General features: G+C 42.9%; 1 protein-coding gene across 5 annotated transcripts in view; it reads right to left on the reverse strand.

The window, feature by feature from the left end:
- Window positions 1–245: 245 nt before the first annotated feature.
- The window catches only part of LOC118370734 (CUE domain-containing protein 1), a 56807-nt gene continuing 29765 nt past the window's right edge, over window positions 246–27287 (reverse strand). For 3 of the 5 annotated variants that reach the window (XM_035755831.2, XM_035755835.2, XM_035755834.2), the window contains 9 exons: window positions 23366–24052; window positions 14584–14711; window positions 13105–13231; window positions 12064–12343; window positions 11560–11631; window positions 7462–7551; window positions 7210–7303; window positions 4107–4229; window positions 246–3758 (listed from right to left, as the gene is read on the reverse strand). In XM_035755831.2, the coding sequence (XP_035611724.1) occupies window position 3758; window positions 4107–4229; window positions 7210–7303; window positions 7462–7551; window positions 11560–11631; window positions 12064–12343; window positions 13105–13231; window positions 14584–14711; window positions 23366–23683 (1233 nt within the window). In that variant the 5' untranslated portion in view covers window positions 23684–24052 and the 3' untranslated portion in view covers window positions 246–3757. Of the gene's footprint in view, window positions 3759–4106; window positions 4267–4530; window positions 7304–7461; window positions 7552–11559; window positions 11632–12063; window positions 12344–13104; window positions 13232–14583; window positions 14712–23365; window positions 24053–25434; window positions 25713–27287 lie in introns of those variants that run through there. The other 2 variants (XM_035755833.2, XR_008068131.1) reach the window with 2 other exon arrangements.

The raw sequence follows: 27287 nt of genomic DNA on the forward strand, positions 1-27287 counted from the left end.
CGGTGCATTATAGTACCTATTCCCAACGTGTTTTGTCTTAGCTAGAAACATTTCACTTCAAATCTAGCACACAAAAGGTCCTAGGTCTTTCTCTTTCTTCAGAAAGATAGGCCTCACCAGGAGCCTGACGTTGAGCGATGACAGTAATTTTCATGAGTCAGTTGTGACAATCTTGTGTAAGGGATTTATAGAAATGCATAGTCACTTTAATAACTATACCTACATGGTGCATGTGACAAATACAATTTGATTTGATTTGAAACAACTTTAATGAAAAGGGATGTTAATAAATCTTTACAAATGTAACACAATCACATCAGACAGGGTACAACACAACTTGATTACTTCAATAGCTATACTTTCTTAAAGTGTAAGAAAAATCTGATCCGGAAAACAATTTTGAGTAAAACAATCACCTAAAGAACCTTAAACATATTTTGTGGGGAGAAACTGGCTTCTGACCTTGTCCTTCCAAAATATGACACAAACAAACACATTTTGAATCATACAAATTCTGAAGTTCTTTAAATGTATTGGTTACAGCCCAATCCAGAAACAGATCTACAAAAATGGTTTAGGGGCTATAGGGGTTGTTTCTGGACAGACCACACAGATCTCATCGAGTTCAATACAAAAGAGGCTGAAAACCATCAAGCTCTGTGGTGGTAGTTATTCAAAGTAAATGTAGCATACATTCTTATCATATGGTTATGAGCCATAGAAGATTGCAGGCTCATGAGTGCATTGTAAACAAGCATGTTGTCTGCTAGTACTGGCCTCATCTCTATTCATGTACATTCATCATGAAGCATATCACTGTCTGGCACACATACAGTACAATAATTGGTCAGAAAAGGTTAAAACGTTAGAGTGAGAAATTACTTTGAGTATGCTCTTCTCCATACAACAACTAGGCCTATATGCAGGTCCAGCATTTGAAATCATGTCTGGCCACCAAAATCATATTTGAAGCTTCTGATGGAATAAACTACCGGCCTAGATTCTTAATTGTGCTTTTACCAAGTGGGACCAATTGGAAATGGAAGAACAGTAGAAAGAAGATGGAAACTTCCCTGAGACGATAACGTATCTACAAGTTTCTATGAGCAGTCATCAAACATCAATCCATTTTGAAATCACATCACAAAACCATGCAGACGAGTGTTGCCCTCGACAGTACAATAACAAAACTGCATGTACATATGTCAATCAAAAGCCTGGAACTGAAGATACAAAACATTTAATTTCTCTCTTTTCTGAAAAGAACAAAACTAAGCAAAAGACCAATGGAGTGCAAGCACTTGGTGACTAACTGATATCATGCAATGTTGGAATAAACAGACATAAACCTGCTGACTGGTCAGTGGGTGAAAGGTCACAGGATATTGTAAACAAACATAACCTGCTTCTTGTCACTGATGCTCCCTCGGTTGCTGCAGATATGAGTTAGAATGTCCTCTATGGAAATAAATGAAAGCACTCCACTATCATGGGGTGATATTTGAAACAGTCTGGTACAGTAAAAGCTATATATATTTTTTTCTAAAAGCCCATTTTAAACACCTATATAGATATGAATGTGTGAATAGCATGACAGTAATAATGAAGGTAAATGGATAGTCTGATGGCAGTTTGAGTAAGCTGAATGATCTGTTGTTCAATAACAGTACAAATGATTGGGTGACATTATAGCAGTCTGGCAAATTGTTTTCATTATGGCAAGGGCAATAAACTCCTTTTATTGGCATCAATTTTTGAGAGTTTGTGAAGACCTGTATGAGAAATGCTGAGAGCAAAACTAACAAACAAGAAATTGACAACACACAGAAATTGTCTACAGGGCAAAATTCCAAACCCAATCCATAACATCAACAGACTTCAAAAGGAACACCAAAAGGGTCAGTTTCAGCCTCCCTTCACACAATCAATACTTGAATTTTCTCCGTATGTACAACAAACAGACATTTCTCCTTATGTACAACACATGACCTATCACCAATGAGATCTTCTGTCAAATCCCTGACAGAGAAGGGGTTAAAACATGTCTCATTCCTGAATCAAGGAAACATGGTAAATGGGTGATTTGAACAATCTTAAATTTCAATCGTAAAAATATTAATTTTCAATCGTGGATACGTCATAATTTGAGAGGTAGCAAATCAACCATTTACATGTAAATCCATTTTAGATGGAAGAGTGGTGTGTTACAATTCCCCACCCTTCTCCCCAAAGTGCACTTGGCTTGCTCACTCCTACGAATACATTTTAAAACATTAAAATATATTTCCTACACCAGTCATTCCCTTCCTTTTTAATGATTGTGAGCAAAGAGCACACTTTGGGGAGAAGGCTTCAGAATAAGATTGAAGCTGGTAATAATTTCCAATCGTTGGGAAATTGACAGATCAATGTGAAGCCTTGCAAATCAGCTAGTTGCTCAAAGGGTTGATTTCAAATCTACCTCGACTGTCTGTTGAAGCTCATATCACAGCACTGGGTCATCATCAGCCTTCTCTTTTATACTGATACATCCAACAGCGTATTTAATCAAGAACAATGCCAGTCCTCACAGAGGCATCATCCATATCCTGCTCTGCTCTCTCCATACCCAACACTTCCCATTACAAGTGGTTCATTTCCCAATACACCACAAAACAAAACACATGTTTATCATCAATGTGCACAGATGACTGGTATATATGTTTATCAAATTTTTCAAGTAGTTATATTGTGTACTCAATAATACTGGAATTCAGCAATATGCCACCCCTCCTTCCTCTCAACAAGATATAAATGCTGTATTGAAAAAGACATGAGAATACTGAGATATGGCAGTCAGTGTAGCTTGAGGAATATTTCAGTTCACATGAAAGCTTATGTTTATTGTCAGAATTCCTGAAATTGGATTAAAGGGAAAGCTTGGCATTTAGTTACACATTGACATAACAATATGGGATGAAATATGACCCGCTAGGGACAAGTGACTATTTTGACAGGTTGGAATGCCTCTCTTTTATATAGGGTGCAGCAGAAGGGTGTCAAATTGCTCAGAGGAAACTCTAGATTTAAAGGGGGGGGGGTGAATATAATGTTGACTGTAATGTTAGGGTCTCTGTTTACAAGTCTTTTCTGTTTCCTGAACTTTCAGGAAAAATGGGATTGAACTTGGATTGAGCTGTGATTCTAGTTGGGATGTTTAAAAACGTGCCACGTCATCACTGATTACTGTCTGTTTAAAACTGTGACCAAATGGACGTAGCAACACATGGACATTATTATGGGACATTTCAGAGGTGCACACTTTGGCTCAGGAGTGACCTATCCCAGCCATAAAAAATAGATTAGACTGGTAACACTAGATGAGTCCATATGGTAAGATCATCCTCACCAAGGCTGCCATGCCTTCTGCAATGGGGATTAAAGGGAGCGGATATTTAAAAAAAAAATACAGAACAGTCAAAAGACTAATGCATCTGGTCCTTTACATATTAAATCATATATTAACTAAGAGTTATAATACAGAGATTATAATGGTAATCCAATGCGATTATGAACAGTCAGAGTTAAGGAGAGGTGGTGTGTGGATAGCAGTTTGCTTCTTCTCCCCCTGGGCAAGTGGGTGGTCCCATGTCACTTCTTGGCCTGGGATTAGCTGGTCTGTGTTAGGGGAGGGAGGAGCTGAAGTATTGCTTGACCACCAGCCATGGGTCATTCTGCTGTCACCATGGAAACACTGATGTGGTACAGCCTTGGAGGATCTGAAATGGAGGAGGTGACATGTTTGTCAGATTACAGCCAAAAGTTCATCTATAAACAAAGGATTTATTTCAACCAACTTTCAAATGGGAAATTTGCACCCCCCCCCAGGTTTATAACTTGGAATGTGATACAAAGCAATGCTACGGTGTGCTTTAGGATCATGCGGATTCCTCCGAGCGGTCGGGTAGGCTGTGTGGAACACTTATACGACTGAATTTTTTTTTTACAAAAATATGAAAAGTTATGTCCCACCCACTTCTAAAACCAAAGTTGTTTGATTAGAGCAGTTATAGTAGTTACACAGAGTAAAGCCATACAATTCCCAACAGGGAAGAACAGGTTTTCACCATGACAACAGCTCCTTGTGTGGCACATCATTTTCTTGAGTGTCTGATCTTCTGGGCTGGCCATCTTCCGGGCTTCCCTCCACATCCTCCAGGAGGTTGGCTGTAGAGTTGGCTATGCCCAGTCTTAGTGGGGATATGGTCGAGGAAAACACCTAAAGGGCTGGATATGATACATACAGTGCATTCGGAAAGTATTCAGGCCCCTTGACTTTTTTCCACATTTTGTTAGGTTACAGCCATGTTCTAAAACAGATTAAATAAAACAATTTCCTCAGCAATCTACACACAATACCCCATAATGACAAAGCGAAAACAGGTTTAGATTTTTTTTAAACATATATATATATATATATATATATACATACATACAGTGGGGAGAACAAGTATTTGATACACTGCCGATTTTGCAGGTTTTCCTACTTACAAAGCATGTAGAGGTCTGTAATTTTGATCATACGTAGACTTCAACTGTGAGAGACGGAATCTAAAACAAAAATCCAGAAAATCACATTGTACGATTTTTAAGTAATTAATTAGCATTTTATTGCATGACATACGTATTTGATCAACTACCAACCAGTTAGAATTCCGGCTCTCACAGACCTGTTCGTTTTTCTTTAAGAAGCCCTCCTGTTCTCCACTCATTACATGTATTAACTGCACCTGTTTGAACTCGTTACCTGTATAAAAGACACCTGTCCACACACTCAAACAGACTCCAACCGCTCCACAATGGCCAAGACCAGAGAGCTGTGTAAGGACATCAGGGATAAAATTGTAGACCTGCACAAGGCTGGGATGGGCTACATGACAATAGGCAAGCAGCTTGATGAGTAGGTAACAACTGTTGGCGCAATTATTAGAAAATGGAAGACGTTCAAGTTGACGGTCAATCACCCTCGGTCTGGGGCTCCATGTAAGATCTCACCTCGTGGGGCATCAATGATCATGAGGAAGGTGAGGGATCAGCCCAGAACTACACGGCAGGACCTGGTCAATGACCTGAAGAGAGCTGGGACCACAGTCTCAAAGAAAACCATTAGTAACACACTACACCGTCATGGATTAAAATCCTGCAGGGCACGCAAGGTCCCCCTGCTCAAGCCAGCGCATGTCCAGGCCTGTCTGAAGTTTGCCAATGATCATCTGGATGATCCAGAGGAGGAATGGGAGAAGGTCATGTGGTCTGATGAGACAAAAATAGAGCTTTTTGGTCTAAACTCCACTCGCCATGTTTGGAGGAAGAAGAAGGATGAGTACAACCCCAATAATACCATCACAACCGTGAAGCATGGAGGTGGAAACATAATTCTTTGGGGATGCTTTTCTGCAAAGGGGACAGGACGACTGCACCGTATTGAGGGGAGGATGGATGGGGCCATGTATCGCGAGATCTTGGCCAACAACCTCCTTCCCTCAGTAAGCGCATTGAAGATGGGTCGTGGCTGGGTCTTCCAGCATGACAACGACCCGAAACACACAGCCAGGGCAACTAAGGAGTGGCTCCGTAAGAAGCATCTCAAGGTCCTGGAGTGGCCTAGCCAGTCTCCAGACCTGAACACAATAGAAAATCTTTGGAGGGAGCTGAAAGTCCGTATTGCCCAGCGACAGCCCCGAAACCTGAAGCATCTGGAGAAGGTCTGTATGGAGGAGTGGGCCAAAATCCCTGCTGCAGTGTGTGCAAACCTGGTCAAGAACTACAGGAAACGTATGATCTCTGTAATTGCAAACAAAGGATTCTGTACCAAATATTAAGTTCTGCTTTTCTGATGTATCAAATACTTATGTCATGCAATAAAATGCTAATTAATGACTTAAAAATCATACAATGTGATTTTCTTTGTTTTAGATTCCGTCTCACAGTTGAAGTGTACTTATGCTAAAAATTACAGACCTCTACATGTTTTGTAAGTAGGAAAACCTGCAAAATCGGCAGTGTATCAAATACTTGTTCTCCCCACTGTGTATATATATATATATATATATAAAACAGAAATACCTTATGTACGAAAGTAATGAAGCTGAGGGAATGAAGCTGAGGTGCATCCTGTTTCCGTTGATCATACTTGAGATGCTTCTACAACTTGATTATTTCTGCAGCATTGAAGGGCCCTGAGAACCCAGTGGCCTCAATCATTGTGTAACCTTTATTTAACTAGGAAAGTTATCATTCTTAAATGGAATAAGTTTGGAACTCCACCAATTAGGCCAGACAGAAGCCACTCCTCAGTAAAAAGCACACGACAGCCTGCTTAGAGTTTGTCAAAATGCACCTAAAGACTCTCAGACCATGAGAAACAAGATTCTCTGGTCTGATGAAACCAAGATTGAACTCTTTGGCCTGAATGCCAAGCGTCAAGTCTGGAGGAAACCTGGCACCATCCCTACGGTGAAGCATGGTGGTGGCAGCATCATGCTGTGGGGATGTTTTTCAGAGGCATGGACTGGATGACTAGTCAGAATCGAGGCAAAGATGAACAGAGCAAAGTACGGTGAGATCGTTGATGAAAACCTGCTCCAGAGTGCTCAGGACCTCAGACTGGGGTGAAGGTTCACCTTCCAACAGGACAACGACACTAAGCACACAGCCAAGACAATGCAGGTGTGGCTTCGGGACAAGTCTCTGAATGTCCTTGTGTGGCCCAGCCAGAGCCCGGACTTAAACCCGATCCAACATCTTTGGAGAGACCTGAAAACACTCCAACCTGACAGAGCTTGAGGTCTGCAGAGAAGACTGGGAGAAACTCCCCAAATACAGGTGTGCCAAGCTTGTAGAGTCATACCCAAGAAGACTCGAGGCTGTAATCGCTGCCAAAGGTGCTTCAACACAGTACTGAGTAAAGGGTCTGAATACCTCCGTAAATGTGATATTTCTGATGTTTATTTTTGACTTTAAAAAACTATTTAATACATTTTAGAATAAGGCTGTAACCTAACAAAAGGTGGAAACCTAACAAAAGGGGTCTGAAAATTACCAAAGGCACTGGACATCTGTATTATACAGTATGTGGTACGTGATCATTGAGTTCTATAAAACACTGCAAAATGGAACCCATCTAACGTTTCTGATAGGAAATTAGAATCGACTGGCAATGAAGGATACGACTGGTGCTTCAGGAGCGTTCTTCTTTTTAACTTTCTTCTCTTTGTCTTGTCAGAGAATGATCTGGCGATTTCAAACAGCTTCTTTCGTGTTGCTAGGTGGGAGAGACAACAGTATCATCACAAAATAAATGACCAGAACAAAGGATTGTAAAAAGGGTTTGCCTAAGTATGCTGTTCTCTTGATTGAGTTAGTTAAAAAGCCATTGCCAGAAAGACACGGGATGCTAATAATGTGTAGAGGTTGTCTTACATTTGCCCATGTGTTTGAGTTTGTCTCTAAACATGGCGTCATCTGACACAGCAGTACAAGCCTCCATCGACCCTGACGCACAGTGCTCTCCTGGAAACAAAGAAAGAAGTTGTAAAAGACATACATATTATGCACACACACACACAGACACACAGACACACACAACATGTGCTCACACATACTGTACGAACACAAGAACACACATGCACAAATAATGAACCTGAGTAGTCAACCAACAATTTCAACCATTTTTGATTTGACCATGTAAAGTCTTAATTGGTTACTATAGTTGTCGTAAAAAAAAATATCTGTGAACTTTAAGACTTGATGGAATCTAAACAAAACTTGTAGTTTAAAAAAAATGTTTTTACTATTGAACAAAGATAAATTATATAAAAAATGATAGTAAAAATCTCTGGAGTACTTTAAATGAAATTCCTGGCAAAAAAAGCTAACTCGGCACCAACCTTCATTGAAACGGATGGCTTGTTCATAACAAAACCCTTGGATATTGCCAACCATTTTTGTTGACAAGATTTGCTAACTTAGACATGACATGCAAACAACAAACGCCAAGCCTTCATATTCATGCATATCGTGCTTCTACACCTGCATTGCTTGCTGTTTGGGGTTTTAGGCTGGGTTTCTGTACAGCACTTTGAGATATCAGCTGATGTACGAAGGGCTATATAAATAAAATTTGATTGATTGATTGATAACGGACCAAATAATGAAAGTCAAGCACTGTACTTTTGAGTTCTGCAAAGTTGGTGTGGAAGAGGTGAAAAACTTGTTGCACTCTATAAATAAGGACAAGCCCCCCGGTACCGACAACATGGATGGTAAATTGCTGAAGTTGATAAAGGAATACATGTTTGCACCTTCATCCCACATCTTCAATTTAAGCCCAGAAGACAGTGTGTGCCCTCAGGCCTGAAGGAAGGCAAATGTAATTCCGTTGGCCAAGATTAGCAATCTCAAACTAAAAAGCATAGTTTTTTGGACAAATCACCCACTCAACCTTATCTAGGATCTATTATTGAATAATGTGGCGATTGAGCAAGTTGAGGAGACTAAACTGCTCGGTGTAACCCTAGACAGAAAGTTGTCATGGTCAAAACAATTCGACTCAATGGTTTCTAAAATGGGAAGAGGTCTGTCAAAGTTTTGTCACACCTGAACTACTGCCCAGTTGTGTGGTCATGTGCGGCAAAGAAGGATATATAGTACCAGTCAAAAGTTTGGACACACCTACTCATTCAAGGGTTTTTCTTTGTTTTGACTATTCTCTACACTGTAGAATAATAGTGAAGACATCAAAACTATGAAATAACACATATGGAATGATGTAGTAACCAAAAAAAGTGTTGTACAAATCAAAATATATGTTATATTTGTAATTATTCAAAGTAGCCACACTTTGCCTTGATGACAGTTTTGCACACTCTTGGCATTCTCTCAACCAGCTTCATGAGGTAGTCACCTGGAATGCATTTCAATCAACAGGTGTGCCTTGTTAAAGTTAACTTGCGGAATTTCCTTCTTAATGTGTTTGAGCCAATCAGTGGTGTTGTGACAAGGTAGGGGTGGTATACAGAAGACAGCCCTATTTGGTAAAAGATCAAGTCGATATTATGTCAATAACAGCTCAAATAAGCAAAGAGAAACGACAGTCCATCATTACTTTAAGACATGAAGTCAATGCGGAAATCTTCAAGAACTTTGAAAGTTTCTTCAAGTGCAGTAGCAAAAACCATCAAGCGCTATGACAAAACTGACTCTCATGAGGACCACCACAGGAAAGGAAGACCTAGAATTACTTCTGCTGCAGAGAATAAGTTCATTAGAGTTACCAGCATCAGAAATTGCAGTCCAAATAAATGCTTCAGAGTTCAAGTAACAGAAACATCTCAACTAGAGGTCAACCGATTATGATTTTTTTTCAACGCCGATACCGATTATTGGAGGACCAAACAAAGCTGACACCGATTAATCGGACGATTTTTATTTATTTATTCGTAATTTATTTGTAATAATAATGACAATTACAACAATACTGAATGAACACTTATTTTAACTTAATATAATACATAAATAAAATCAATTTAGCCCCAAATAAATAATGAAACATGTTCAATTTGGTTTAAATAATGCAAAAACAAAGAAAGTAAAAGTGCAATATGTGCCATGTAAGAAAGCTAACTTTTAAGTTCCTTGCTCAGAACATGAGAACATATGAAAGCTGGTGGTTCCTTTTAACATGAGTCTTCAATATTCCCAGGTAAGACGTTTTAGGTTGTAGTTATTATAGGAATTATAGGACTATTTCTCTCTATACGATTTGTATTTCATATACCTTTGACTATTGGATGTTCTTATAGGCACTTTAGTATTACCAGTGTAACATTATAGTTTCCATCCCTCTCCTCGCCCCGACCTGGGCTCGAACCAGGAACACATCGACAACAGCCATCCTCGAAGCAGCATTACCCATGCAGAGCCAGGGGAACAACTACTCCAAGTCTCAGAGCGAGTTTGAAACACTATTAGCGCGCACCCCGCTAACTAGCTAACCATTTCACATCGGTTACACCAGCATTGAAGCATTGCGAAGAGATGCTGGCAAATGGCATGAAAGTGCTGTTTGAATGAACGCTTACGAGCCTGCTGGTGCCTACCATCGCTCAGTCAGACTGCTCTATCAAATCATAGACTTAATTATAACATAATAACACACAGAAATACGAGCCTTACGTCAATAATATGGTAGAATCCGGAAACAATCACTTCGAATCAGTGAAATCGGCCCTAATTAATCGGCCATTCCGATTAATCGATCGACCTCTAATCTCAACATCAACTGTTCAGAGGAGACTGATTCAATCAGGCCTTCATGGTCAAATTGCTGCAAAGTAAACACTACTAAAGGACACCAATAATAAGAAGAGACTTGTTTGGGCCAAGAAACACGAACAATGGAGATTAGACCGGTAGAAATCTGTCCTTTGGTCCGATGAGTCCAAATTTTATATTTTTGATTCCAACCACCGTGTCTTTGGGAGACGCAGAGTAGGTGAATGGATGATCAGGTGTGGTTCCCACCGTGAAGCATGGAGGAGGTGTGGGGGTGCTTTGCTGGTGACACTGTTGGTGATTTATTTAGAATTCAAGGCACACTTAACCAGGAAGGCTACCACAGCATTCTGCAGCGATACGCCATCCCATCTGGTTTGCGCTTAGTGGAACTATAATTTGTTTTTCAACAGGACAATGACCCAACACACCTCCAGGCTGTGTAAGAGCTATTTGACCAAGAAGGAGGGTGGTGGAGTGCTGCATCAGATGACCTGGGCTCCACAATCACCCGACCTCAACCCAATTGAGATGGTTTGGGATGAGTTGGATTGCAATTGGTTCCAGAACAGAGCAGCATGTATTCCATGAAGATTTACATGGAGGGTGAATGTCAGTGGTACGCATATCAAAGTTGAGGAGAGATTGACTGCATCACTATTGGTCTTTGTGGGAGGTGTTGATGGGTTAAAAAGGTACTGAACTGTCTGTTCAAGCAGTTGGAACACCGTTAGGACACTCATCGGTACCAAACAAGACATGCAGCCAGAGGTCTCTTCACAGTCCCCAGGTCCAGAACAGAGGCTGGGAAATGCACAGTAATAAATAGAGCCATGACCCAGGTAACTCAAGCTAGCAATACAACCAAATAAAAAAACAGATAAAAGAAAACCTTACGGAACGACGGGGACTGGGAAAAGACAGACACTTAAAAAAATATATTTTGTATTATTATGTAATGTTATGTATATCACTGTTTCCTGGCAGTGGCAAATTGGGGATCCTAATAAATACTGAATTAATCACTCCAGAGAAAGCTATTTATTGTGTCAACAACTACTTGGAAAATATTTCACCAAACCTAGTCTTAGCAAGTGATAAAGATAGGTGGTTAGATGTGGGATGTGATAAAGTGAAGTTATCAAAACAAACCAAGTCATTGAAATGTGTAGGCCTATTGTGTGTTTGAATAAGAATGAGCACCCACCCACACATTTACTGGTGAAGCTTATGAATGATATCTACCTGCTGTGGAATTCTCCATGTGAGTGGATGAATGATTGGACTTGGATTTCTTTGATTCATACTTCAAGCGATCTAAAACAGAGAAAGCTGGATGTTATGATGCAATACGGGACACTAAGAAACATTGATGAAGTGGGACATGGTTCCCAAATGTATACTATTGTAGGATGAAGCATCATAAGATACAAAAGGGACTTTGCAACTAGCATATCATGAAAGAAAGAGGAGCATTTTCAACAGTGGCTGACTTGCTCCAGAGAAAGCATAAACTTGACTACTGTACAAGCCTACTGTGTCCTGAACATGTATTGAGTGTGTTAAAGTATATCATGCAGGTGACCATGTATGCATATATCTGTATGTGACACACACACACACACACACACACACACACACACACACACACACACACACACACACACACACACACACACACACACACACACACACACACACACACACACACACACACACACACACACACACACACACACACACGCACACCTCTCTCTAGGGCGACGAGGAACTCGCGGTTGCGCTGCAGCTCCCTCATGAACTCCTCGTTCTGGAGGAACAGGGCGATGCGCTCATCATCCAGGTACTGTTTCAGTTTACGCTCTTGCTCCGTGCCTGTCCCCTCCATGCCCTCGGCACCAACTGGACCTCCAGGGCCCCCTAGGGCTCCACCAGCCCCTGGCCTGGAGATACCTCCCTGGGTCGTCTGCTGGACAATGGAGGACAGAGAGGAGGAGGAAGAAGGCTGGGACAGACTGCTCTGTGAGCCCTAGAGGAGGAGAGATGGAGAAAGAGAGGTTTAATTTTGTCACTCTGCTGTTAATGATGATGTCATTATGGGGCGGCAGGTAGCCTAGTGGTTAGAGCGTTGGACTAGTAACCGGAAGGTTGCAAGATCGAATTCCCGAGCTGAAGAGGTAAAAATCTGTTGTTCTGCCCTTGAACAAGGCAGTTCCTAGGCCGTCATTGAAAATAAGAGTTTGTTCTTAACTGACTTGCCTTGTTAAATAAAGGTAAAATAAAAATAAGTAGGGGTCTCCCGAGTGGCGCAGAGGTTTAAGGCTGTGCCACTCTGGGGTCGAGTCCAGGCTCTGTCGCAGCCGGCCACAACCGGGAGACCCATGTGGCAGAGCACAATTGGCCCAGCGTCGTCCGGGTTAGGGGAGGGTTTGGCCAGCAGGTATGTCCTTGTCCCATTGCGCACTAGCAACTCCTGTGGTGGGCCGGGCGCAGTGCATGCTGACACAGTCACCAGGTGTACGGTGTTTCCTCCGACACATTGGTGCGGCTGGCTTCAGGGTTAAGTGGGCATTGTGTCAAGAAGCAGTGCGGCTTGGTTGGGTTGGGTTTTGGAGGACGCACGGATCTCGACCTTCGCCTCTCCCGAGTCCGTACGGGAAGTGCAGCAATGAGACAAGACTAACTACCAATTGGATACTATGAAGTTGGGGAGAAAAAAAGGTAAAAAATTAAAAATGTCATAGAGCTAATGTTTTTTTGTGTGTGGTTTTCTTCACATCTACTGTGTACCTGTATACTGTCCAGTTGCTGTGGCAGGATCCGCAGGAAATCATCTGGAAGGTTGCCAAGCAATGGCGGATTCCAGTTCCTGAAGCTGCGGACCTGCCGGTGACCTGGAGGTGGCTGAGCCTCGAACCTAGGTCAGACCAGGGTCAAAAAAAGGTTACGGTCAGACTAGATAGAGATTCATATGCCATGTCATACTATAATTAAACTAAATGCACACGTCATAAATTGCGTACTGATGCTGTGAAAAGTAAGCAATGCATGAAAACACAAATAATAATGAATGTCTGTTTGTCTTTACAATAAAATCATCTTTGAGCAGCAGTCACCACATTTAACACATTACTTTGTACAGTCCAAGAAATCAATAACTGACTTCTAAATAATGCCACTTTATTATCTTGTATTTTATACCATCTACTGCACCTTGCCTATGCCGCTCGGCCATCGCTCATCCATATACTTATATGTACATATTCTCATTCACCCCTTTAGATTTGTGTGCATTAGGTTGTTGTTGAGGAATTGTTAGATATTACTGCACTGTCGGAACTAGAAGCACAAGCATTTCGCTACACTCACATTAACATCTGCTAACCATGTGTATGTGACAAATAAAATTTGATTTGATAACTGAATCTCTTAGCTGGTGGTGTGAAGCAGAAGAAATGTGGACATGATCTTGAATCATAGAATCTTGGGCTTGAAGAAAATTCAAATACATGAAGGTTTGTTATTAACTGGTCCAGTGATACACAAGCACTAATTACACACACACACACACACACACACACACACACACACACACACACACACACACACACACACACACACACACACACACACACACACACACACACACACACACACACACACACACACACACACACACACACACACACACACACACACACACACACACACACACGCTTGAGACAGCATTGCAGTCCTTAAAACGGCCACCAGGTGGAGCATTGACTAACAATAAGAGCATGTGGTCAACTGTGACATCAACAGACCTCTGCTCCTTATTCAGAGCATGTAAATCCCAGAGCCCCATAGGACCACTTCCTCTGGGCTTTAAAAATAGTACAGGCTAGGGGATTGCATGTGAACAAAATGTCCTGTTGGGGTTTTTAAAACCAGCATCCTTCCTTCCTCCCTTTCATAAAGTAATCAGTATTCATGTTTGAGATGCACATATTCTATACAGGATTAAAGGATTACCACTCTGGGCAATTCTTCGATCTGTTGAACTGTATGGTATAGTACAGAGAAGGCTAGTGGGAGGCTGGTATATAGGAGGACAGGCTCATTGTATTGGCTGGAATGGAATAAATGGAATGGTACCAAACACATCAAACACGTGGGAAAAAAATGTGCTTGACACAATTCTTTCCATTCCAGTCATTACAATGAGCTTGTATGAACTTGTCCTATAGCACTTTCCCTCCAGCCTCCTCTGATAGCATGACAATTTACCTTGGTGGAGGAGTGGGCGGGGCCTCTGGGTACTTCCTGTCATAGATGTGCATGTCATAAGTGGGCGGTGAGTAGACAGGAGGCGGTTCCTCGTCAGAACTGTCCGGTTCTAATGTCCTCTCCAGAACCTGGCCCGGGGAATGGAGGAGAGCAAGAGAAAGATAGAGCATGTCCCTGATAATAACATTCATTCACATTTATCCATTTAAAATCAGTCACGTCAGTATGATAAATCATTTCAGTTTTAAGAAAGAAGCTGGTTAGGTTAGTGTCTGATACGGCAACTTGAGCACACAAACAGCATTACTTTTAGGCATTAGTGCTGCCTTTACTATTTATATTCTAGTGAGATGAGATGGGCTGCAGTTCCTTTCTTTTCTGTGTGTGGTTGTGGTACATAATGTATTATTGATTAATACCTAGACTACAACAAGAACAGGATGGGAGGGAGGCCAGCAGAGGATGTGGACCAGCGGTCCCCTATTACATTCAGCCATGGGCCCATTTTTCCTTGAGCAGATGGTCAGAACATAGCTATAAATCATTTGTAGACTGCAAATTAACCGCAAGAATCCCAAACAGATATAGTATTTTACAAAAACAATCATTTCAAACCTTTATTACAGTTGGGATATGATCACATATGCCTTTCTATATATGCGTGGGAATACTTTATTTAGGAACATATTTCCTAAATAAAGAAAATATTTGCGCTAAACTTCGGTGATATACTGTATACTGGGGCATTTAGACATACAGTTGGTATGATTTTCAAAACCGTAAATCATACCGTCAGCACATGCTACACCACTGCTTATAACTAACTATAAGTGAACTATCATAGATGTGCCAAATAAATTACATCCAGCTCAGGGCTTCAGCTTTGCATTTGGTTTGCTAACTTGCTAACTAAGTGGTTAGATGACAAGATCAAGCTTCTTGCTTACAGCAGAAACAAATCCCTTTCCTGGATCAAGATCCATGTTGCCCAATTTATTTTATTTAAGAAATAGCTGTCACGCCCTGACCTTAGTATTGTTTGTTTTCTTTATTATTTTGGTACGGTCAGGGTGTGACATGGGTGATATGAGTGTTTTTGTCTCATTCTCGGGTGTTTGTACTGTCAAGGGGTTTTTGTAAATTTATGGGGTTGTTTTCATCTAGGTGTTTATGTTGGTCTATGGTTGCCTAGATTGATTCTCAATTAGAGGCAGGTGTTTATCGTTGTCTCTGATTGGGAACCATATTTAGGCAGCCATCTTCTTTGGGTATTTTGTGGGTTATTGTCTATGTGTAGTTGCCTGTGTCAGCACTCGTTATCATAGTGGCATGTTTGTTGTTTTTGTTTAAGTGTTCTTTGTTTTTCTTCATTCAATAAAATAATGGATTCACACCACGCTGCGCTTTGGTCCGCTTCTTACGACGATCGTGACAGAATAACCCACCAACAATGGACCAAGCAGCGTGGTAACGGAAAGCAGCAGCAATCGCAGGACTTCTGGACTTGGGAGGAGATTCTGAATGGCAAAGGACCCTGGGCATAGCCAGGGGAATATCGCCATCCCAAAGCAGAGATGGAGGCAGCGAAGGCAGAGAGGCGCTGGTATGAGGAGGCAGCACGGCTGTGCGGTTTGATGCCCGAGAGTCAGCCCCAAAATTTCTTGGGGGTGGCACACGGAGTTTGGCGACGCCAGGTAGGAGACCTGCACCAACTTCCTGTGCTTACCGGAGAGGGAGAGGAACCGGGCAGGCACCGTGTTATGCTGTGGAGTGCATGGTGTCCCCGGTGCGGGTGCATCGCCCGGTGCGGTACATTTCAGCTCCTCGTATCGGCCGGGCTAGAGTGGGTATCGAGCCAAGTGCCATGGAGCCGGCTCTACGCATCTGGTCTCCAGTGCGTCTCCTTGGGCCGGCGTACATGGCACCAGCCTTACGGATGGTGTCCCCGGTTCGCCAGCACAGCCCAGTGCGGCCTATTCCACCTCGCCGCACTAGTCGGGCTACGGGGAGTATTCAACCAAGTAAGGTTGGGCAGCTCCAGTGCGCCTGCACGGTCCGGCCTATCCAGTGCCACCTCCACGCACCAGCCCTCCGGTGGCAGCCCCCCGCACCAGGCAGTCTCTCAGTCTTCTGCCTACAGGGTCTCCCGTCCGTCGAGAGCTGCCAGAGTCTCCCGTCCGTCGAGGGCCGTCTGCCAGCCAGACGTCTGCCAGCCAGGAGCTGCCAGCCAGGAGCTGCCCCTCAGTCCGGAGCTGCCCCTCAGTCCGGAGCTGCCCCTCAGTCCGGAGCTGCCCCTCAGTCCAGAGCTGCCCCTCAGTCCAGTGGGGCCCTTTAGTAGGGTTGCCAGTCCTAGGTTGGCGGCGAGGGTCGCCGTTCCTAGGAGGCCACAAAAGCGGACTAAGACTATGGTGGAGTGGGGTCCACGTCCAGCACCCAAGCTGCCGCCGTGAAAGAGGCCCACCCGGACCCTCCCCTTTAGATTGGGTTTTTGCTGCCGTAGTCCGCACCTTTGTGGGGGGGTACTGTCACGCCCTGACCTTAGTATTCTTTGTTTTCTTTATTATTTTGGTTAGGTCAGGGTGTGATATGGGTGTTTTTGTCTCATTCTAGGGTGTTTGTACTGTCTAGGGGTTTTTGTAGATTTATGGGGTTGTTTTCATCTGTCACGACTTCTGCCGAAGTCGTTGCCTTTCCTTGTTCGGGCGGTGCTCGGCGTTCGACGTCACCGGTCTTCTAGCCATCATTGATCCTTTTTTCATTTTCCATTGGTTTTGTCTTGTCTTCCCACACACCTGTTTTCAATCCCATTCATTACCTGTTGTGTATTTAACCCTCTGTTTCCCCTCATGTCTTTGTCAGAGATTGATTTGTTGTCAGTGTAGTGTTATTGTTTGTATAGGTGCGCGTCGGGTCTTCGTACCCATGTTTTGTTTGTTTGTACATTTATTGTTATGGAGCATACTTGTGGAACTTTATTAAAAGACTCCATATTTACACTCCGTTTATCGTTGTCTCTGATTGGGAACCATATTTAGGCAGCCATATTCTTTGGGTATTTCGTGGGTTATTGTCTATGTGTAGTTGCCTGTGTCAGCACTCGTTATCATAGAGTCACGTTCGTTTTGTTTAAGTGTTCTTTGTGTTTTTCGTCATTCAATAAAATAATGGATTCACACCACACTGCACTTTGGTCCGCTTCTTACGATGACCGTGACAATGGCGTCTTTTGTGGGCACTTCCGGGAATACCGTATACCTCTATGTTACAGAAAGGATAAGTTATGGTACAGACAGTATGGTATTTCAGTTAAGAACACATTCTTATTTTCAATGACGGCCTAGGAACAGTGGATTAACATTCTTATTTAACTTAACCTTGTTAACTGCCTTGTTCAGGGGCAGAATGACAGATTTTTACCTTGTCAGCTCGGGGATTCAATCTTGCAACCTTACAGTTAACTAGTCCAACGCTCTAACCACCTGCCTCTCGTTGCACTCCACGAGGAGCCTGCCTGTTACCCGAATGCAGAAAGAAGGTAAGTTGCTAGCTGGCATTAAACTTCTTATAAAAACAATCAATCAATCCTAATCACTAGTTATCTACACATGTTTGATATTACTAGTTTATCTAGAGTGTCCTGCGTTGCATATAATCGATGCTATTTCGCGAAAAAAGACTGTCGTTGCTCCAACGTGTACCATTATTTTTAAACCTGCATATTTACTTAATATTGCCTGCTAACATGAATTTCTTTTAACTAGGTAAATTGTGTCACTTCTCTTGCAACAGAGTCAGGGTACATGCAGCAGTTTGGGCCGCCTGGCTCGTTGCGAACAGCGTGAAGACTATTTCTTCCTAACAAAGACAGCCAACTTCGCCAAACGGGGGACGATTTAACAAAAGCGCATTTGCGAAAAAAGTCGTTGCACGACTGCACCTAACCATAAACATCAATGCCTTACTTAAAATCAATACATATAAGTATATATTTTTAAACCTGCATATTTGGCTAAAAGAAATCCAGGTTAGCAGACAATATTAACCAGGTGAAATTGTGTCACTTCTCTTGTGTTCATTGCACATGCAACAGTTTAAGCCGCCTGGCGAACTAATTTGCCAGAATTTTACGTAATTATGACATAACATTGAAGGTTGTACAATGTAACAGCAATATTTAGACTTATGGATGCCAGCCGTTAGATAAAATACGGAATGGTTCCGTATTTCACTGAAATAATAAACATTTTGTTTTCGAAATGATAGTTTCCGGAATCGACCATATTAATGACCAAAGGCTCATATTTCTGTGTGTTATTGTTATAATTAAGTCTATGATTTGATATTTGATAGAGCAGTCTGAGCAGTGGTAGGCAGCAGCAGGCTCGTAAGCATTCATTCAAACAGCACTTTAGTGCGTTTTGCCAGCAGCTCTTCGCTGTGCTTCAAGCATTGCTCTGTTTATGACTTCAAGCCTATCAACTCCTGAGATTAGGCTGGTGTAACCGATGTGAAATGGCTAGCTAGTTAGCGGGGTGCGCGCTAATAGCGTTTCAAACGTCACTCGCTCTGAGACTTGGAGTAGTTGTTCCCCTTGCTCTGCAAGGACCGCGGCTTTTGAGGAGCGATGGGTAACGATGCTTCGAGGGTGGCTATTGTCAATGTGTCCCTGGTTCGAGCCCAGGTAGGGGCGAGGAGAGGGACGGAAGCTATACTGTTACACTGGCAATACTAAAGTGCCTATAAGAACATCCAATAGTCAAAGGTATATGAAATACAAATGGTATAGAGAGAAATAGTCCTATAAATACTATATAACCTAAAACCTCTTAACTTGGAATACTGAAGTATCATGTTAAAAGGAACCACCAGCTTTCATATGTTCTCATGTTCTGAGCAAGGAACTTAAACGTTAGCTTTTTTAAATGGCACATATTGCACTTTTACTTTCTTCTCCAACACTTTGTTAATGCATTATTTAAACCAAATTGAAGATGTTTCATTCTTTATTTGAGGCTAAATAGATTTTTATTGATGTATTATATTAAGTTAAAATAAGTGTTCATTCAGTATTGTTGTAATTATCATTACTATGGTATGGTTAAGACAGTATGCTACAGAAATGGTATGACAGTATGATACAGTATGGTATAGAAATAATATGACAGTATGGTACAGTGTGGTATGACAGTATGGTATGGTACAGATAGTATGGTACAGTACAGAAAGCATATGAAAGTACGGTATGGTACAGAAAGGGTATGACAGTATGGTATGGTACAGAAAGGGTATGACAGTATGGTACGACACAGAAAGGGTATGACAGTATGGTACACAAAGGGTATGACAGTATGGTACAAACAGGGTATGGCAGTATGGTATGGTACAGACAGTATGGTACAGAAAGGGTATTACAGTATGCTATTGTATAGACAGTATGGTATGACAGTATGGTACAGAAAGGGTATGATGGTATGGTACAGACAGTATGGTTCAGACAGTATGGTACAGAAAGGGTATGACAGTATGGTATAGTACAGTATGGTACAGACAGTATGGTACAGAGAGGGTATGACAGTATGGTATGGTACAGTATGGTTCAGATAGCATGGTACAGAAAGGGTTTGACAGTATGGTATGGTACAAACAGAGGATGACAGTATGGTATGGTACAGAAAGGGTATGACAGTATGGTACAGTACAGAAAGGGTATGACAGTATGGTGTGGTACAGAAAGGGTATGACAGTATGGTACAGTACAGAAAGGGTATGACAGTATGGTATGGTACAGAAAGGGTATGACAGTATGGTACAGTACAGAAAGGGTATGACAGTATGGTATGGTACAGAAAGGGTATGACAGTATGGTACAGACACTATGGTACGGCACAGAAAGGGTATGACAGTATGGTACAGACAGTATGGTACGGCACAGAAAGAGTATGACAGTATGGTACAGACAGTATGGTACAGAAAGGGTATGACAGTATGGCATAGTATGGTACAGACAGTATGGTACAGAAAGGGTATGACAGTATGGCATAGTATGGTACAGACAGTATGGTACAGAACGGGTATGACAGTATGGTATAGTATGGTACAGACAGTATGGTACAGAAAGGGTATGACAGTATTTTATGGTACAGTATGGTACAGAAAGGGTATGACAGTATGGTATGGTACAGTATGGTTCAGACAGTATGGTACAGAAAGGGTATGACAGTATGGTATAGTACAGTATGGTACAGACAGTATGGTACAGAGAGGGTATGACAGTATGGTATGGTACAGTATGGTTCAGATAGCATGGTACAGAAAGGGTTTGACAGTATGGTATGGTACAGTATGGTACAGACAGTATGGTACAGAAAGGGTATGACAGTATGGTATAGTACAGTATGGTACAGACAGTATGGTACAGAAAGGGTATGACAGTATGGTATGGTACAGTATGGTTCAGACAGTATGGTACAGAAAGGGTATGACAGTATGGTATAGTACAGTATGGTACAGACAGTATGGTACAGAGAGGGTATGACAGTATGGTATGGTACAGTATGGTTCAGATAGCATGGTACAGAAAGGGTTTGACAGTATGGTATGGTACAGTATGGTACAGACAGTATGGTACAGAAAGGGTATGACAGTATGGTATAGTACAGTATGGTACAGACAGTATGGTACAGAAAGGGTATGACAGTATGGTATGGTACAGTATGGTACAGAAAGGGTATGACAGTATGGTATGGTACAGTATGGTTCAGACAGTATGGTACAGAAAGGGTATGACAGTATGGTATAGTACAGTATGGTACAGACAGTATGGTACAGAGAGGGTATGACAGTATGGTATGGTACAGTATGGTTCAGATAGCATGGTACAGAAAGGGTTTGACAGTATGGTATGGTACAAACAGAGGATGACAGTATGGTATGGTACAGAAAATATGGTACATAAAGGGTATGACAGTATGGTAGAGACAGTACGGTACATACATGGTATGACAGTATGGTACAGAAAGGTATGACAGTATGGTACAGTACAGACAGTATGGTATGGTACAGAAAGGGTATGACAGTATGGTATGCTCAGACAGTATGGTACAGACAGGGTATGACAGTATGGTTCAGTATGGTATGGTACAGACAGTATGGTACAGAAAGGGTATGACGGTATGGTACAGTATGGTATGGTACAGAAAGGGTATGACAATATGGTACAGACAGTATGGTACAGAAAGGGTATGACATTATGGTACAAAAAGGGTATGAAAACGTGGATCCCGTCCAACCTTACTCTTTTCCTGGTGATTTGACAGTATTTTACGTCCAACATGATAACAATGCAGTGCATATCATCCGTCTTATGTGCTCCTGGACAATTCTGCTATTTCATGTGTTTTTTAAGCTGATCTTAACTTTTTTTGTACATAAGGTCTCTACCATCAATTCCTATGAAAGAAAACTTTGGAACATCAGAACAGCAATCACTAACCTCAATTTGGACAAACATTTCTATGTTCTGCTTACTCCGGACCAGACCCTAATCCCCGGGACTCGAAAGGAAGCTGTGGCGAAAGAGAGGCAGGCGAGCCAGAACCCTGACGTGACTAGGTCGGCGAGCAAATAGACAACTACTGCTCTATATTCAACTGGCAAACGTGCAACACTGGAGAACAAACTGGGTGAGATCCGTTCGAGACTATCCTATCAACAGGACCTGAAAAACTGTAAAATCCAATTTTTACCAGCATGTCACCTGTGCAACTAGAGGAAACAAAACTCTAGATCATCTTAATTCCACAAACAGAAATGCATACAAGGCCCTTCTTTGCCCTCCCTTTGGCAAATCAGACCATAACACTATCCTTCTGCTTCCTAGCAAAAACTCAAACAGGAAGTGCCAGTGACTCGTTCAATATGGAAGTGGTCCGATGAAGCGGATTCTATGCTAGATGACTGTTTTGCTAGCACAGATTGGAATATGTTCCGGGATTCATCAGATAACATTGATGAGGTTACCACATCATTCACCGACTTCATTAATGTGGTCCTTCTGTAGCTCAGTTGGTAGAGCATGGCGCTTGTAACGCCAGGGTAGTGGGTTCAATCCCCGGGACCACCCATACGTAGAATGTATGCACACATGACTGTAAGTCGCTTTGGATAAAAGCGTCTGCTAAATGGCATATATTATTATATTATTAATAAGTGCATTGACGACCTTGTCCCCACAGTGGCCGTACGTACACACCCCAACTAGAAGTTATGGATTACAGTCAACATCCGCACTGAGTTAAAGACTAGAGCTATCGCTTTCAAGGAGCCTGACACTAACCTGGACATATAAGAAATCCCGCTACGACCTCCGACAAGTATTCAAAACAGGCAAAGCATCAATACAGGACTTAGATCGAATCTTACTATGCTGGCTCTGATGCGCGACTGATGTGTCAGGGCTTGCAAACTATCTTAGATTACACCGGAAAACCCAGCCACGAGCTTCCCAGCGACATGAGCCTATCAGACAAGGTAAATCTCTTCTACGCTCGCTTCGAGGCAAGCAACATTGAGCCATGCATAAGAACACCAGCTGTTCTGGACGACTGTGTAATCTCGCTCTCTGTAGCCAATGTGAGGAAGACCTTTAAACAGGATGCATACTCGGAGCATGTGCTGACCAGCTGGCAAGGATATTCACTATGGTGTCTCAAGATGGACAAACAGTACTATTGCCATTTTTATTTTTTAAGTGAAGAGAGTCAGTGACCCTGCACTGACTGACCTCTGGTGGGATGCTGTCATCGGAGTCAGAGCTGTCATCTGATCCCTCTCCGTCGATACTCATCTGGAGGAGCTGGTCGATGGTGGCGTCCACCGCCCCGTTGTTGGAACGCAGGACGCACTCGATGACCTCGTAATCCATGGTGGGGAACATGATCTTGAAGTCCTCCATGGCCTGGTTGAATTCCAGGCGCCGGACTTGTCGGTTAGGCCTGCTGTTGTTGAGATCTCCTGGGGTGGAACCACCACTGCCTCCCCCTCCTCCTCCACCTCCCCTGGAGCCTCCATTACTGCTGCTGCGCCTGAACAGGCTGGTCATCTTGCTGCCCTGACTGGTGCTACTACCTAGGGGTTAGGAGGGCACCTAGACACTCACCTCGCACCCTTAATCCTTTCTTGCCTTTCTTTCTTTCTCTCCCTTTATCACTACGCTCCTGTCTGATTGTGTTTCTCTTGGCTCACAGTCTCATCATACCACCACATGGATGGCAGTCCTCTGAATGGAGCGGAAGAATCAAATGCTCTTTCTTTTTCTCTTCCTCAGCTTGTTATTCAGCTGCATCCAGCACGGCTGGCTGTAGAGAAGGGGCTCTTTGGTTTGTGTCCACTCCTCAGTCCAGTCACCAGTTTCAGGTCCGGGGAGCGCCAAATTTGGGGACCTGCATCTCTGGTCTAAAACAGTCAGCACCTAAGAGGGAGATAAGGAGGATGGGGGTGAGCGGGTTAGCAAAGCTACCATATTTCTGTAATACGCACAGTTAATTGCTCCTTTAATTAACAGGCACCTAGGCTCTACACAGAAGCAGTCACCTAGGCTCTACTGAGAAGACATCACCTAGGCTCCAATCCCAATAAAGCACCTAGGCTCAATACAACTACGGGCTAAAAGGCTACAGCCCCAGAGCCATTGAAATAGAATAGGGGAAACTGACATGGTTCTACAAGATTTGACATGGTCTTGTCCAAGAGGGTGTCTCATGGGGAAAGATGGACTGCGTCCCCACTCCGCCTTTCTGCTCAACTTTACCAGGCATTACCATGGCAACGTCTGTAGACTAAACAGTTGGCATTTGAATGAAAAGGTGAAACTTTACATGGCCAGCACTGTAGGAGAATATCATATTTTGAATCACGTTGTACGCCTATAATCCGACTCACCAACAAGGCTAGGATATACAGTTGCAGTCTCACTTTCCAGTTTCTAAAACAAAGCCTGTTTCTTTCTCCCAGGGCCAAATAAGAGCCATAGAGGAACAAACGTTCTGCCAACTAGGACTGAAGGAGGAACCCAAACATTGGCCTACACACAGCCAGTCCAGAGAAAGTAGGATGGATGGCCAAGCTGCTGCTAACAGAAGCCATGAATTTGTGTGCGGGGGGGTGCACCACAAGCACTAATCTATACAACGAGCACAAACTGGTGCCCAGTTTAACCCCCAGCTTACTTTGGACGATATCAGGCCATGGCAGATTAGTCTAATGGACATCTATGAGACCAACTAGACCACTGACTGACTGACTGAGATGCTACTGGAACGGTTGGGTATGGACATGGAGGGAGTGACAGCTGCAGCAGAAAATCAACCAGAACCAGTCAGCCACCACAAACCAGGACAAGCGCTCGAGAGCAGTAAAACAAAAACATGCAGCAAGAGCAAAGAAAGGTACCATTGGTCAATGAGGATTATCCACATGAAGATCTGTGATGCATTTAGCATGGGCTTGCTTAGCTGTCCCTTTTTTTTCTCTCTGACACAATTGAAGGACCTTGCAAGAATTAAGCCTGATAGAGACAAAGAGGGTCAATGTGTCATCAGTGCCCGACCTCACTAATACGCTTGTGGCTGAATGGAAGCAAGTCGCCGCAGCAATGATCCAACATCTAGTGGAAAGCATTCCCAGGAGAGGTGGTGGTTGTTATAGAAGCAAAGGGAGGACTAACTCCATATTAATGCCCGTGATTTTGGAATGAGATGTTCAACGAGCAGCCATGTAGAGTATTTACACTGCTAGTTATAAAAGTTTATGCTACGTAGAGTAAACACTAGAATAGGAAACAAGATCCTTTACCTTCAGGTTACCTCTCCACAGCTGAAACAGAGAGCAGAGTTGCAGTGACAGTTTAGTTCACAGAATCCCTGACAAGTGCCAGAATCCCTGACTAGGACTATAGCTAGGAGTCATCTCTGGGTCCAAGTACCTGGATTTTCCTCATCCTGGTTTCCATTACAAGAAAGAGGCCAAGGGGGAAGAGGAAAAAAAACAGAATTCCAAAAATGTAAGGGTCCTCTGAGAGGAACTGGAGTGTCCTTTCGATGCTCTGGTTAATAATAGCTATCACTACTCTCCCCCTCGCCCTCCCTCCCTCCCTCTTCTCTGTCCCTGTAGTGCTGGGAAGAGAAATCCCTGGCTACGATTGGGGAACAATGCATCCAGTGCCAGCCCAACCCACATGGTAGTGCCAGGCCCCGTCCAGCAGCACAGACAGAGTCCGTCACTTCTCCCACTTCGCTCTCTTTTACATGGAGACTGGCTCTGATGTAAACAGGGTCATCTCGCCTTGGCACTGATGATAGTGTGTGCGTGTGAGACTGAGACAGCGGGTCTTCTCACGGTTGTGGAAACTTAGCTGTAAAGTGGATTATCCCAAGGAAGTCACCTAATCTCAAAAGGCATTGTTCAAGAGGACTATTGAAACCAGTGCTGCACATGACTGTTTCACCTGGTGTCCTGTGCATCCTCTCTGCAGTAGACAGTCAGAGGGAAGGCAGGCCATTTCCATGTAAAAGGACTGTTACATTCCCCAGCAAGAAAACCAAAAAATGTTGCTCATACAGAAAGGGGAACTAACAAAGAGTCACTGACAACAACCCAACAAAACAGGTGGGTTTTAGGAGGGGGTTCTGAAAGACACTCATGGGAGTGTCCACTGAAAGTTGACAAGCAACAACAACTGGAAACTAAAAAGACACCCACCATGACTGCCCAGTACATTTGATCAAGAAGCGGCAAACAAAAGAAACACCCACACCAAATTTGAAGACAGGAAGCAAACCAAAAAGGTGGAGCAAAACAAAAATCTGGGAAATCAGACGAAGGAATGTTTTTCTAGAAATCAAATAGGGAGAGTCAACTAAATGTGTTGACCCTCGACTTATCTCAAGTCAACTGGAGCACTAAGCCAGCCACTCTTAAATAGCACCTGGGCCACCACAGGTAAAACACCTTCCCAACAAGGAGATGTCAACTAGCACAGATGTAATACATACTGACCAACGAGGTGACACAAATTGGTGTGTCCTACGTGCTAACAAGCTATACTTGCTAAAGTCCGAGCTCAAAACATAAATGGTAAATCCAAAGTCTGTAACAGGACCCATGAGCACCTACGTCAAGTTTATAGGAGCCAGGGGTTGGAACCGGTTCAGGGAACAGAACCAAAAAACAGAAAATGATTCAATAAACCAAATCAGAAAGGAAAGCGATCTACACTGTTCCGGAAGATAACCTTTATTTGAAGAGCATGGGAACCGGTTAATAACGTTATTTTATGTTCCAGGCATTTTTTTCTTGTCCCACAAAAATGGCAACAAAATGCATATGCAAAGCCCTCATCTGTCACTCAGAAACGTATTGCAGAGTCTGCCTGCCAGCTGAAAATCTTTGGCAGTGTGTGTGTGCGTGGTTGTGTAAACTTACTGGGTACTGGGCCAGTAACTGAAAAGTCGCATGATCGAAACCCAGAGCTGACAAGGTAAAAATCAGTCTTTCTGCCCCTGAGCAAGGCAGTTATCCCACTGTTCCCCGGGCGCCGAAGACGTGGATGTCGATTATTGCAGCCTCCCGCACCTCTCTGATTCAGAGGGGTTGGGTTAAATGCGGAAGACACATTTCAGATGAACGCATTCAGTTGTACAACTGAC

This window comes from Oncorhynchus keta, chromosome 18, assembly GCF_023373465.1.
Source record: "Oncorhynchus keta strain PuntledgeMale-10-30-2019 chromosome 18, Oket_V2, whole genome shotgun sequence".
In the NCBI taxonomy this organism is placed as follows: domain Eukaryota; kingdom Metazoa; phylum Chordata; class Actinopteri; order Salmoniformes; family Salmonidae; genus Oncorhynchus; species Oncorhynchus keta.